Consider the following 15054-nt stretch of genomic DNA (forward strand, 5'->3'; position numbering starts at 1 on the left):
GATCCCTATTGGGAGTCTTCCATCAGAAACACACAGTTTGGTGGAGCAACTGACAAAAATAACCTCTTGTGTGCCTAAGTATGAATCCTCCAAATGTCTGCAGCTCATGAATTTATGGCTGTGCTTAACTCTCACAAACCTCCTGATAACAGAGTCTACCTGCCATATGCCACTGAATATAGGTCATAAATCTATTAAGGGGAGCCATGACTCTACGCCATACTTAAAGCACGAGCATCAGGTGGACAGTTGTTCGATAGCCTTTTGTTGTTACAGCTTGTTTCTTAACCTGGCAGCCGAGGACACGAGGACTGTCAGCAATAAAAGAGAAATTCAAAAGTAAAAGCTCTTTTGGCAGCAGCAATTCGGCACTTGAACTGCTGCATTTGTGCAACTCTAGTTTCAAACTTTGAGATACTTTGAAACCCCAGATTTTTTTTTGCAGACGAATGAAACAAAGTCAACAGTGGCTGCATGTCTGTGTCAGGATACCAAATAAGGAGCAGTGAGCAAAAACAGTTGCAAAAGAAAGAACGAGGCGCAGTTTTTAAAATCAACTTTTAAATCAAAATGTGTGCACTGCAGTGAATGACAAAGAGACAACAGAAGGAGTCCTCTGATAATTACACAGCACGGAGATGCTCCTGTACCTCCAGCAAAAACTGATGTCACCCTGTAATCAACTGAGTCAAGAGGAAAGAATGTCTAATAATGGAATAGTGCACTCTCACTCAGTGATCAAAACAGCAGTTTTTATGGAGCCTGTCAAGGAGAGGAAACAGACAATTGCTGTTTGTGGTTTCAGGAGAGAAAAGGGTATGCTCGGTGTTTGCCATCTGATAAATGCGTCTCCTTTTCAAGAAGTTTGGAGCCGAAGTAGATTGAGGTGGGAGCTGTTTGATTTGCAACAGGAAGATTTTTGTTTTGATCCCGCGCACAGTAGCTCAACAAACTTTGTGAGCTTACAGCAGATAAATGGTTCAGGATCCAAATGTATTCACTGTTAAGCAGCGGGGAAAAAAAAAAAAATCACATCTGTTCAGCAGTGATGCACAGAGCAACAAGGTCTGGTCTGTGGTTTGTTTTGAGTTCTCCATTTTTAAACTCCCCCCTCCCGCCCCGCTCTCTCCCAATGGGAGTCCTGTTTTTACAATGACACAAACTTTAAAAGCGCATCTTCTAATTTTTAAACACCAATGCACTTTTGCAAATTTGCGCTCATCATGATGAAACTGTTTTGCCGTGGATGCATTTTGCACTTTCCCACAGGTGCCGGTAACAGGTGGGGGCCAGGGCAAGCAGGGCAGAGACACTGCCAGTGTGGCTGGCCGCCACAGCGGGTTTAGAGGATCATCTTCCACCCAGCTGCTGATGCCCTGTTATCCCCCAGCCATTCATCACAGCTCACTGAGAGTCAGATATGCACTGCCCTCAAATCCCCCCCGCCCCCCCACCATCCCTTGCTCCCAGCATTCCTCACTTTCCCCTGTGGATCTCTGCTGCTGATAGCTGTCAGGACTGCACTGATGTACACAAACACCCACCCACCACGTATGTGCATGTATTCGTAAAGCTGCTTTCAATCTCCTTTCAACCACGTGTCACTCTTCATGTCTGTCTGTAAGGTCCCATCAAAAAAAAAAAAAAGAAAAGAAAAAAAAATTCACCACATTCAGAACTAAAAGATCAGACCGCAGATTGGCAAGATACAGCTTTGCAGATTTTGATCACTTGTAGCACATTGGAGGAATGTTTTATGAATTACATTTCTGCTCATTTCGCATCTGCTGATGCAGTGGAACAGTGAACATTTAATGAACATTTAGTCGAGGTAATGTGTCCAGAAAAGAACGAATCCATCAGAAAAAAAGACCTGCAGAAGAAAACTGATACACAGCAAGAAAAGTTTGTATACGTGTCAGCAGGATGAGGTTGAATTTGCATGCATTAGGACATGTACTCACACCTTTTAGAGCAATAAATATATAATACTACACACACTTTGTGCAATTACTAATGACCTGATCATCTGCCTCATTGGTGAGCTCCTCATCCCATGGATAGACACCAAACTCTGCAGTCTTAGAATTCAACTAGTGATGGTATTCTTGTTCTTCTCTGCAGCCTTGCTGCACGATGTGTACCAGCACATGACACAGTTCTCCATCAGTTGTATGTTTTGGTTCAAATGGCAGTCCAATGGATCTTTAGACCAAAAGAACAACTGTTGGCACCTGCAGTTTACAAACCTAGAGCTGGAGATACTCTGACCACAGAACAAAAGACTCTCTAAATGACTAGGGATGCACTGATCCGGATCAGTTATCCTTCTTTGATGAGCTGAATCGGATATTGGTGATAACAAGCTACGGCCGATACATTCAGTTGTCTCCTGTTTCCTTCTCACGGAGCAGGAGATGGAAGGCTAGCAACTTAGCACTGACTGAATCTTTTTAAATGAGAGCAAGGTGATTGTTCAAAACTAAATTGCAATTCTTAAAGTCTGTGTGAGGGAAATGGAATGGAATAAGTATGTAGACTATTCAAAACACAGTTCTGCAAACATGCCATTTCTAAAGGTTCATTAAATAGGATTGTTAAGCCATAAGCATGCAAGCAATGGCAAAAGCTGAATGTAAACAAATCTTTGCTCATGAGGATTACACTATATTGCAGACTTGTTGTTTACTGGAACGGGTTATGCATTTCAAGCTAATTTAAACTGTCTGTTTATTGATTTTTATTTTGTACAAGAAGGACACTTAGAAAGATAGAGAAAATGTCTAAAACACAGCAGCCTAGTATGCAAAAGTCACTCACTGGAGTACACAGTCTATAACAAAAAGGATCAATTGTGCAAACCTCATCAATCAGAAATGCTTTTTAACCCCAGATATGGTGCATGGTTGTGGTTTGCAGTCAAGCGGCAATAAACGTTGCTACTATGAAGGCTAATCCAACGATTTTAAAGCCAATTCGTGACACAAAAACAGCCTCTGTAGTAACACACACGCCCAGTGTTTTGACAGCAGTTTTCCTCTGGAGTGTGTTGGCTGTTTCCACTTGACTCTCTCATTACTCCTGTGTGTGCTTGCCCTTTGACAACCTATTCACTGCATAATATATCGAGGTAATCCAGTGCCTGACTGGTGATATACAGTACTGACTGATGCCGAGGTTAAGTAAAGATGAAGTCACGGAGGGGCAAGCTCTAGTACACATATTGACAGGCCCTTTGTCAGGGTGGTCAGCAGTTAACTTCATGTCGTTATTGATCAGGTGATTCAGCCGATTGATTGGGCCATTGCTGATAGATCAGAGGACAGAGGCGAAGCAGAAAAGATGACCAGCTTCAACAATTTTGCAACAGCAATGGAGGAGGGGGGACTTCTCTAGCATATTAGCTACAGCTGACTTTCAGATTTAATTCAGAGATCCTTCCACATCAGATTAAAGTAAAGAAATTTTAAGAAACCAAAAAAATCCATTAGCCACAACATTAAAACACTAAGCAGTTAGTTAAGTAACTACTGCTACTCATCTCGTTACAATGCAGTCTTATGCTGGAACCTGGGCTCCCATTATGGGGATGTTATTCTGACTTGCACCCACCTAAAAATTGCTGCTGAGCAAAGCATCTCCTAACTTGACAACTGCACTCTCTGACAGTAGCAGCCTCTCTGAGCAGGAAATTTGCTTAACCACCAAAACCTTCTCAGTATTGACTTGAAGAACAGAGCAAAGGGCCCACAACATCAGGCAGATGTTTTTAAATGTTGATCCAATCAACATACAATGAAAATGTAATTTTATTTAATACTTCGGTCCTTTTCAGTGACTGAAACTATAAACTCTCTCACGGAAAGATCCACACTGATCTTTTGCTGTTCAACATTTTCTGTTTCTTTCTTATTTTTGCTTATTTTAGAAAATGATATTTCATTAGCATATGAAAAGCATATCATGAGTTGGACAGATTGGGCAAGAACATTTGGTGATTTTGGCATAAAAACAATCTACATGAAATGTGGAATGAGTCTTTTGAGATGACAACAAGCTGTACAGTCTTTATCTAATATGTACGTTAACAACTTCAAATTAAAGTTGAAGGTCAGGACTTTTTGGCTCCTTGTCATTCTATAATTTCATGTTCAGTGTGCTGGATTACTGAGCCACAACAATGCGAGAATTGCCCCTGACCAACAGACTGCACTGTACACCCCTAAAAACAGGTGCCAGAGGTCAAAGTTATGTTTCAATGTCTTGCTCAAGGGAACTTAGACGAGCACAAAGTAGATACAATGCCTGTGTGAACCTGAGACCACCCAGTAACTTACAGTCTCTACGTCCAACAAACTAAATGGGATTTAGTCTAACAGGTAAAGTCTATAATTCCAAAAGATTAAAATCAGACATCTTTGTAAAACTTCACTGGAACACTTCTAAAACTTCCTTCAGGAAAACTCACTCTAGTCATAAAAAGTGCCATAAAAATACATGTGAATGCAGCGATAGTCATTGCAGACTTGTACTGGAACATAACTGCAAGAACGATTATATCTTAGGAAGACCAAATATTTGAAACAATACATGGACATTGCTTTGTTTTTTTAAATGGAGAAACGCTATGAAGTTATAAAAAGCAAGACAAACATTATTTCCAAATATTTTTTTCTATTTAAATGGGATTGTTCTTTTTTCCCCTCTAAGTCTACAACAGGGGTGGGGAACTCCAGACCTCAAGGGCTGGTGTCCTGCAGGTTTTAGATTTCACCCTGGGCCAACACACCTGAATCAAATGATTAGTTCATTACAAGGCCACTTGAGAACTTCATGACATGTTGAGGAGGTAATTTAGCCCTTTAAATAAGCTGTGTCGGATCAAGGACGCATCTAAAACCTGCAGGACACTGGCCTTGAGACCTGGCGTTCCCCTACCTCTGGTCTACAATGACTTTTACTGAACTGTAAGCCCCTCCCATTCCCAGATCTTACCCCATTGTAGCAGGAAATGTTGTCTAAACCAGTGAAGTGGTATGGCTCTATGGTGTTGCATGTTCCCATGTAGGTCTTGAACATGGCGTTGATATTTTTCAGGGCAATCACACAAACAGCTGAATTAGGTGTTGGGTCTTTAGAGTTTGGCTTTCCTTCGGCAAAGGCAGCAAACAGCACATCATCGTCCTCTTCCAACTTCATGAGCTTCTGGAATTCCGGGTCAATTCCTGCTTTAGTGACATAGGCTGCCTGCAAGATATTAAACACTTTCACATGTGTCCCAGAGCGCCGCCGTCGCTTGTTGGTGCTGATGCATTGAAGGGGCATTTCCACGTAGCGACGAATCACAGAGTCTGTGGAGCACATGCGGACTATGCGGGAGTGGTAGGCCTGAGAGTTCTTGCTCACCTGCTGCACGGTGAGGAAGTAGGTGAATGGTCCACTCTGGAAGGAGTAAACGTAGCGCAGGTAGTAATTTCCACGTAGAGATGGAATTAGGTCCATGTATGATCTGTTTGAGAAGAAAGTAAAACCATTTTGGCTTGTCTTCATTTTCCGCAGAGAAAGGGTATGGGGATGTTTTGCACTGCTTGAGATGTTTCTTCTGCCGGGAATTTCTGAGTTCCCAACAAAAAATTTGATGACATTGCTCTCCACATTCAGCACTTGGGAGCCCAAAGGGCTGACTACAACATCTGAGTCATCGGGTTGCCCGGTTTCTAGTTTCTTATTGTCGGCAAAGCAGTAGACTTCTTCATCTACACTTTTTCTCACGCCATCATCCACGACGTGACGGCGGCAAACACCGTTATCTGCTGAGCCACAGCTGTACAACCCCTTGTCGTAAACGTTCTCTGCTACTAAGGCAATGTTGTGGTTGTCTACTCTTCCACTGCTGCTTGCTCCGTTCAGCTTCTGGCCACAGGTCTCGTTGGCACGCAGCGGACCTGTGTGGTACTCCGACAGCTTTCTCAAGTTTGGGGCCAGGGCATATATTCGGTTTACAGCACCAACATAGATGACTCCATCCAGTATCACCATGTTCTGGATTGGGAATTCTGCAGTAAACGATGGGAGCTCATAGGTGACCGAGAGGTTGAGTTTGGTATCCTCTGATGATTTATCGCACTGGCCCTGCACGCTGGAGCGAACAGCCCACAGCAACATGATGGCATGAAGCAAATTCATCCTGTTCCAGAAATAAGAGACACGGGAAATGAATTATTAAAACATCGCTGCTATAACAACAAGCACTAAAGCATTCATCACATGCCTCTCTGAATAGGTGGCCTTAATTGTGTAGAGTGTGAACTTTTGGGAAAAAGCTCCAGTTTGTGCTGATTTGGAAGATTCAAATCCCTTATTTAGATTCACAAGTAGAACTCTGTCAGGGAGTAAAGTCAGGGTTTACTCACATCACCACAAGCAATTAATATAGTCATACTCAAGTCACTGGAGGCATTTTGGTGACACAAAACTTTGATATCAGTCCTCTTATCATGGACACTTGAACATCTGCCTTCACTGACCACTGGATGAACAAGCAACAAGACTTGGGCGAGCACTTCTGTTCTGCTCTGCTCTGCTCCCATGTGACCACAGCACAAAGCAAAGCAGTGAATCACCCTGAGAGGAGGCCATTCTACACGCTGAAGCAGGCACTGGCCTAAGTTTAGACAGCAAGTACCCAAGGGAGCAAAGATAAACTCAATTAAAACAAGAGAGGTGGGAGGGAGAAGGCAAGGGGCACCTTCCAGCAAAATGATAAATAACCCCACCAACTAAATGGTAATCCACTGGGAGGTTGTTGGGGGGGGCAACAGCAACACCAGAGGGAATTGGCAAAATGCGCATTTTCATGCTCCCGGTCTGGATGTGGCTTCATACACACAGACCCAGGCTGTAAACCAAAATAAGCCAATAACGTGCTGCACAGTTAGTTTGGGTTTTATATTCATGCCCACAGCTATGCGTAAGACCATTCAGAACCCCCCAGTGTGCGCTATCTGCCTGATTTATATCATGTCTGAACGGTACGAGCTCATTTGCTATTGTAGAGCAAGTCTGGGTGAGAAAACTCAGCTTTCAGATGCAACATATGTTTCACGGAGAAGATTTTCACACTGACAGCACTAACAGGTGCTTGAAGGCAGAAAACATGAAGCGGTACTCATACATGTCAAAAACGGAATAACACAGCAGGGTGACGATAGTGTGCCAAAGAAAATAAGCATTAAACAATGTAGGATTCTATTATAAAACATTCTCATCCCAGGACAGGGTCAAGAGAAGCAAAGACTTGCTTTTTATCTGTTATGAGTAATTGGGGGCACATTAGTGTGCACCTGCAGCAAACACAAAAAGATCACAACCTCTAAGCATGACTGTTTCTTTCTCTTTTTTTTCCCCAAAAGACAAAAGGCGAGGTGGAAAACAGTGAAAATGTTTTCAGTTTGAAAGGAAAGTGAGTCATGGCTAGAGGCTCAGAAAACACAAATGGGAAGTTGGTGAAATGGTGTGAGGGGCCAGAAAAAACATTTCCAAACAGGCTGCGATATACAGAGCAGGAGGAGAGGGTCAGGGTCCACGAATATACAGTATATCCAAAAAAAAAGAAAAGAAAGAAAGAAAAAAATCCTGGAAACTAGCGGAGTTGGAAACAAACTTACCTGCTTTTCTGTTAGTGAGCAACAGTGCGGTACGTCTTGTTGATTCAAATCATATTGCGCTGGACAATCTCTCAAGACTGAGACTTTCTCAATAAATCCAGAGTGACCCGGGATTCTTCTTCTCGCTTCCCGGTGAAACAAATAAACCCCCTGCAAAGTTTTTTTCTTCCAATTTAGTTTTAAACCCTTCGGTTTTAGGCAAGCCCGTGGACCTGCTGTTGCTGAAACGCGTGGGACTAAACTCTGGCTGCATCCAGCAGAGAGACCCGCTCACATCTCAGTTCCTCTCGTGGTGCGCAATGCCCCGCCTCCTTTCCTCCACTGGAGCTCCGTGCGGCTCTTCAGGTGCTGCAGAAGCTAATCGGTCTATGACTATAAGGCAATGCAGACACCCATGTAAGAAGGAGCTGTTAAACTAAGCATTAACGACGTGTTCGAGCTGGGAATATCAAGCACTAATAAAATGTTATAATTGTGCATTATTATCTTGTGACTTCGAACAACCTACATTTGTTTAATTCCAGCTCTTTTGCACTAAAGCAATAGTACATTCTTTACTAGCCGATATATATATATATATATATAAATCTGTTTCCTTTTTACTTCTTAGGACTAAAAAAACGATACCAAACCAATTTAAAACTGCACACTTAGATTTTCTGATGCTGCATTGCTTGCCAGTAAAACAAAGAAAACGTGAACAAAACTCTTTCTAGAAGAAGAGTTCTTCTTTCAACTTCCACCTGACTCTCCTCCAGAAGCCCTCTGAGTCAGAGTGCCGGTCGTCGTGTTAAAACTCAGCCATGAATAATGAGCTAAGTTAAAATAAAGGCTAAACCTACTGTGTGTGTGTGTGTGTGTGTGTGTGTGTGTGTGTGTGTGTGTGTGTGTCAGCAATGAATCACAGTGGGCAGCTCAAAAAATTCCTTTGTCCCACTTCCTGAAAGGAGGGCATTCGGACTGGAGACTGGAAAGCCTGAAAACAGAGAGTGTGTATGCAGAATTAATAGTTTGGAGTCTGCTGTGGATCTGCACAGGTGGTGGCTTTTTGCACTCACTGCACAGTGAGGCTTTAATGAAGCTAATAGATGGGGAAGAATGCATTGCAGTGGTGGAATTTGTGACATTTTCAGTGTTAAACTGGATTTACAGCTCTTTCAATGATGTCAGTTATGAAAAGTAACGTGACAGAGTAATAGTTCCCTTCCTCCTACTACTTTTCTCAGTTTTTAACAGTAAGCCTTCCTCCTTGATTTCCCAGAGGACAACATGGTTATCTCTGACAACACTAGAGAGCAATTAACCTGTTAATGTGCATCATTCATTGACTATTGTCAAAGGAGGAAAAACTCATAAAGCAACAAAATCCTAAATACCATATACATGACACAGTTCTAAAAAGAGCTCAAAGTTAAAACTGAGAACACTGATTATACAAGTAGAGCATAATAAATGGACAGCGCAACTTTTGATGCTTCAAAGCTTTAGGTTGACAGTTTCTGTTTTTATTTTCTGGTGAGCTATTTCATGCACTAACATAATGAAGCTAGAAATCACAGCAAGATTTATGTGCAATTAGGATCAAGTTTCAGTTCAGCTCAGCTGTTTTAGTACCTTCTGTTGTGCATGAGAAGATAGAAAGGTTTTAGTCTCACATGCAAGACTGTATTTCATACACTCCTTGGCTTGCTGTAGCCAATGTTTGATGGAGCAACTGTGTTTTGCCATACCTCGGGGCATTTCTGATGCGCTTGGCAAGGGGTGTGTCCGACACAGGGCGTGTGCATTTGTGTGAGTGTATACCCCTGGGGTGTGTCTGTGTGGCTCCTGTGGTGGTGAACTCTGTTTTGGCTCATGTTCTTGTCGTGCTGGGTAGCAGTAGAAGACGATGATGGAAAAGCTTGGTCTGGTGGTGAACCATGGTCACACACAGAGTTTGGAAACCTCAGTGTATGACGTGCACTGCAGGAATGATCTGCATCTGCACCCACAGCACCTGCAACACAACAACTAAGTTCTATTTTCTGTTCATGTGGTCCAGGCTGCACTTTGGCTGAGATCAAAACGTGAAAGTGAAGAGAAAAACTGACCCTTTTGCTGGTTTAAAGGAGTGTGGAGAAAAAACTGTTTCTGTCTTCATGTCTTGACAGGTCTCCAGTGCACAAAGCTGTACTTATTGCGAAATGTCAGTGGTACACCTCTGTAAGTGTGGAAGAATTAGAGCCACGGTTACAAACTCTGATGGAAAACCTTGAAAAAACTATTTTGGTGTTAGACCAGCAAATCTGAGCCTTTTTCAACAAGGGCTGCAATGTTTGCAATGTGCAATGTTTGGACGTCAACATACGATATGGGAGAAAAAATTCTGCAGGGCTAAAGTCGAGTAAAAAAAAGAACATATTTTTTTGTTTGCCAATTTTGATTGCACTAAACCATTTAAAATCTATTTCATCTATTTCAATCTATTTCAGTCAGTGTATCTGACTTATTATGACGCCATCTGCTGTTACTTGAAGCAAACAGGCGTCTTTTCTTAAAGCATGAAGTGACCGCACTGCCAGAATAATTTACAAGCTACTGAATGGAAACTAAAGGGAATAATCTCATAGGCAAAAGTGAGAGACTACCAGGGAGGTGGATCATTCTTCTTCACCCAAATATAGTTCAGTGGAGGTTATTTATCACCTGCACAGTCAATAAAATCCCTGGTTCAGCGCTGATCAGGACAGTAAACTCTGATTGATGCTGTTGACCCATCAAAGGTCCCGGCTGTTTCATTCTCCAGATGGAATGTTTACCTCTCGGAGTTCTTTACCTCATGGAGAAGAGCTATGATTAAGAGTGTGCCGCTTTGATCACTCAGTTGATCAGCGGGATCATTCATAAAAGAACGCAACAGAACAGTTCATTACAGGTTAAATGAACACAGGGCATAATTCTTAGTTCAGCATGTTGATGCCTGAAAAAAAAACACTACAGTGGAATTTGTCTTGCTTCTGTTCTTAAAAATTTCCCATCTTGTCACCCTATTTGTCTATATGTACTTACATTAATGCATTGTATGGCTAATTATGATCAGCTTCAATAGAAAACCCTGCACAGTGCTATAAAGGTTCCTCCAGAATATCAATCTAACGCACATAAATCTTACATATGTTACATACACAGCATATTACAATAATATCATTGCACCATGATCCTAAGCAATATGGCACATGGATTTATTTTCAGTCTGCAGAAAATAAATAAGCAGACTGCTTTAAAAGATGCCAGGAAAACAAGTTATTTTAAAGTGGTTAATTATCACCCTCATACTTTAAAGTGTGTTTTTTTGTTCATCAAATCCAGTTACTATTAGAAAGAGAAGATATTGCACAGTATTGCTTTTAACACTCTGTTTTCTTCTACAAACACTGGTCTTGCTCATTGTTAGTCATATTGTTTCCTGTCTAAAATGAACCTTTAGTCACCTTTTGGTTACAGTGCTTCCTCACCAGCTATCAAACCCCAGCGCTGGAGGTCCAGACTCCAGATTTTCATATACAGAGAGAGACAGATCAGGCCGCTCATCTTCCACTACCCGTGTCTCAGATATAAGGGCTGTTAATGAAAAAGGAAATCAAAAGATTAAAATCTCACACATCATAGGAAATGGTTCTCGCAACAGATGGGCAGGACTGCCAGTCAATAAGCCGCGTTCTATGTCTGTATCTGCCAATCTGACTTACCATGGATGGAGTCAGAACACAGCTCATATCCACACACACTAAAGGCCATCAGTGCAGGTAAGAAAATAATGAAGGAAAAGAAAATAAGCGTGTCCAACGTCTTCAAAATTTAAACCACGTAGTTCATCAATTTTTCTACTGTGTACAAAACAAACAAAAAACTTTGTTGATTTAAAATGTTTGCATCCTTAAGACATGCTCAGATTTAAGTGTATCTGGAAACAACCAAGAATGACTTAAAATATACAAATGCAACATTTTATATCCCTTCAGTATGATATCTGCTACGTCTATAAATGATTACAAAAACCCCTCTTTCTCTGTTTAAGTAGTTTGACTCTACTTTTAAATTCTCATTCTCCTTATTCTTTTTTGCAAGTAGTTTCTACAATACAATCGAATTAGATTGCAAAATTCCTCTGCTTGCAAGATTCTCTGTTTTCATCTCCATTTCTGCTGTGTCACCCTCTTCTTAAACAGTTTATAGAATGATTCGAGAGCTCTTACTCTCCCACCCTGGTTGTTTATGTGTGGAAGCTTTGACTAAAACAAACCACACTTAAGAGCACGTGAAAGTGCAGCAGAGATTCTGGCCTTCATGCTGAATGTCTATTTGCTTTGTTCGGTTTTTTTTTTCCAGTTTTTTTTTCAAAGACATATTAATTTGACAGCTAAAATGTGCAAACTTTAGTGATAATTAATTTGGTAGACTGCTTTACATGATTCTACACCCAGCTTATCTTTGTGCTTTAGTGCCTGAATGAACAAAAAATACTTAATACAAATTCTTAGATGAGGACCGTGCACACTTTTGACAGTTTTTAAGATAACAATAACAATAGGGTTTGTTTCTGTTTGCAATACAGCCTTCTGCTTTACAAATGGGATAATATATTTATATTATCCAGCACACAATTTGTCATTCTTCTTGCACTATAATATATAATCCTGATATATAGTGTAGATTACCTAAAACTGCCTAAAATGACTTCATATGTTTTTCATGGGTAAGTGCTCAATATTCAGTTTGTGAAAGCTCTACAGTGCATGGTAAGAATTATTGTATTGATAAAACGAACAAATAAATGCTCGCATAAATGATTTGTGGAGTTCCCTAAGGTTCAATGTTAGGCCTGGTATTATTTTCTTTATGTTCGCTTTTGGTGAAATCACACTCAAACGCTTGCTTTTCATTTCAGTGCAGATGATATCCAGTTGCATCTCAATCCCAATAATACCTCTGACCACTCGTACATTTTTCCATTATTTTTTTTAAATCTTTGAATATCACATTAGCAAGCTATGTTCTTTTTTTATCGTGTATATTTTCATTTGTGTTTTAAAGAGGCTGAAGTTGTCCCATATGTATTTGTCTCATCACAACTGGTACATGTTACTCAGTAGTTACCCTACAGATATAAGTAAGCACAGAATTAGACCCAGTTAAAAAAGACTAGAGGACTATAGCTTCAGCGTCAGATCCATTAAATGTAAAACTCAGACTTTTTTTTTAATTGAATGATTACTGTTTTTCTTTTTTAAAATTGTATCTCCTTGCTTCGTCCTCACCTTCACAACATTGGCTATATAAGCTCCTGTACCAGTAGTTGTTAGTATACAGTAACTGTTCAAGATATATCAAGACCAGTTCCAAGGATACCGCGTTTTCTCAGTATTTGATTGACAGGTAATTACTGAGAAGTACAAAAATAACAAAGAAGAAGCTATGCATGGCATAAACGAAGATGCCCTGGATTCACCTTGTAAGCTTTAGTGGATCAAGTTATGTTTTCTTAAGAGCTATGCTCAGAGGTCTAAGTGACGTATCGTTTCAAATAGTGCAGTCACTGACTTCTAGAGACCAGGTGTGCTGGAGAGAGGAACATCTGTAACAAGCTTTTGTGGTTGAGTGGGAGGTTCTCTGCCAGCCTTTTTCTTGCTTGATGTCATAGCTTTATCAGTTTCAGCATTCACTGCAGCAACAGCTGACAGAGCATCAGGCCAACAAACAACTCAAATTCCTCCTGTGAAAAAAATCATGTGTTTTTCCCCTTTGTGTGTGTGTGAAGTTTTGTTTTCATTCAAGAATGGCTACAAAGGAACTTCTGTAAACTCACTGACCATTGCAAAATTAGGAGGCTCGAGGGAATATGTTCTCTACAGGGCAATAAAGGGGATCAAATAGAGCATGCCATTAAAATACAGTATGAGTGTCTCGTTTTTCTAACATATGGGGCTCGGAAACCATCAGAGATGCTGCAGCGACTGTCACACATATAAAAACGACGTTGATCAAATTGAGTGATATTTTATTAAATTAAAACTCATCTTTAAAAAAACAAAACAAACCAGATTTTTGTCTTTTAGTTAGACAAATTTGACATGACACCCTACAGGCAATCAGCCTGAGAGCTCGTGTGTGAGGTTGGGGCAAACCAGGACAGTAGCAGCTTCCCTGAGGAGTTGTTTGCTGAACACACACGAGGAGAGAACACGGACGATGGTGTTTACGATTTGACCTGATTTATAAAAACCCTCTGAAATTTGTTTCAGCTCCAGATGTCTGTTAACAGACCAGGACAGCAATGAAATCTCCTAGACAAATGTACGTTCAGTCACAGTATCCACTGGTGGTTTTGGGCCAGCAGTGACATTCTGCAAGAGATATTATGTATTCTAGGGGGAAAAGCTAAAAATGTTTGGTAGAAAAGTGCAAGAAAAGAAGACTTTAAAGAAATTATAAATCCTAGAGCAATATAGACTTCCTACAAATAATAGAGTTAAAATAAATTATTAAGACTAGTTTCTGAATTGTCTTGAGTGCTTTTCATTTCTGTCAGCTTTGTCTTCAGTGGATTTGAAGTCTTTTGTGTTTTGTTACTCGTCCCGAAAGCACTATATAAATAAATGTCACTTATTTGCTAGTATTAAAGGTATTAAAGGAGAATGCAAAGTAAACAACTCTTCTTTGTATGTTTATTTCAGTATAAATCCCTAAAGGTGTAGCACTTTTGCAGCCAAGAGTCTTAAAAGATTCAATGTAAACAAGTGTAGAGATCAAAATATCATCTTCAGAGAAGCTGAATGTCTCTCTCTTGATATATCCAACAAATCACAGAATCACCAATGACTTTATGCTGTGATAGAAAACAGCTGTTGACTCTCCAGCCCTCCAGGTGGTTTACTTCACCTGGTCTCCACCTCTCAACTGACAAACACTTGTGATGGTGGTTAGTCATTCTGACCTGAGGAGAAGAGAGGAGACTGAACCTCATGTCTAAGTCATGTCTGATACCTCATTCATTTACAGCTTACTGACAGCTGTTCATTTTTTTTCTGCTGCAGTTCTCACTTTGAAAAAAAGTTTATGTATGCTTAGCCAGTAATGACCTAATTCAAGTGGGAAAATGCATCAGGCAATAGCTAGAGGCCACTCTCATAATAATACAGATACATACATAGAATGTTGTAAATATAAGTGAAAAGATTGGTACCTCAGTTCTTAACACATGTGTGAAAGCCACTTATAGACAATTGATAGACTGATTGCAGTTTTTCTGTCTTGTATTGTCTCCGTTACATATTTTTTGCAATGGATGGTTCATGGTTTTAGGCAGTATGGTAGTGCAAAATTTAGCACTGTCACTATACAGCAACAA

General features: G+C 40.6%; 1 protein-coding gene across 1 annotated transcript in view; it reads right to left on the bottom strand.

The window, feature by feature from the left end:
* Positions 1–7999, bottom strand: part of met (MET proto-oncogene, receptor tyrosine kinase) — a 69959-nt gene extending 61960 nt beyond the window's left edge. The window contains exons 1-2 of the mRNA XM_082539215.1: positions 7668–7999; positions 4996–6187 (exon numbers count right to left, since the gene is read on the bottom strand). Coding sequence (XP_082395341.1) covers positions 4996–6186 — 1191 coding nt within the window. The 5' untranslated portion in view covers position 6187; positions 7668–7999. The remainder of the gene's footprint in view (positions 1–4995; positions 6188–7667) is intronic.
* Positions 8000–15054: the final 7055 nt, after the last annotated feature.

The sequence above is a fragment of the Aulonocara stuartgranti genome (genome assembly GCF_965226115.1).
Source record: "Aulonocara stuartgranti genome assembly, chromosome: 7".
Lineage (NCBI taxonomy): Eukaryota > Metazoa > Chordata > Actinopteri > Cichliformes > Cichlidae > Aulonocara > Aulonocara stuartgranti.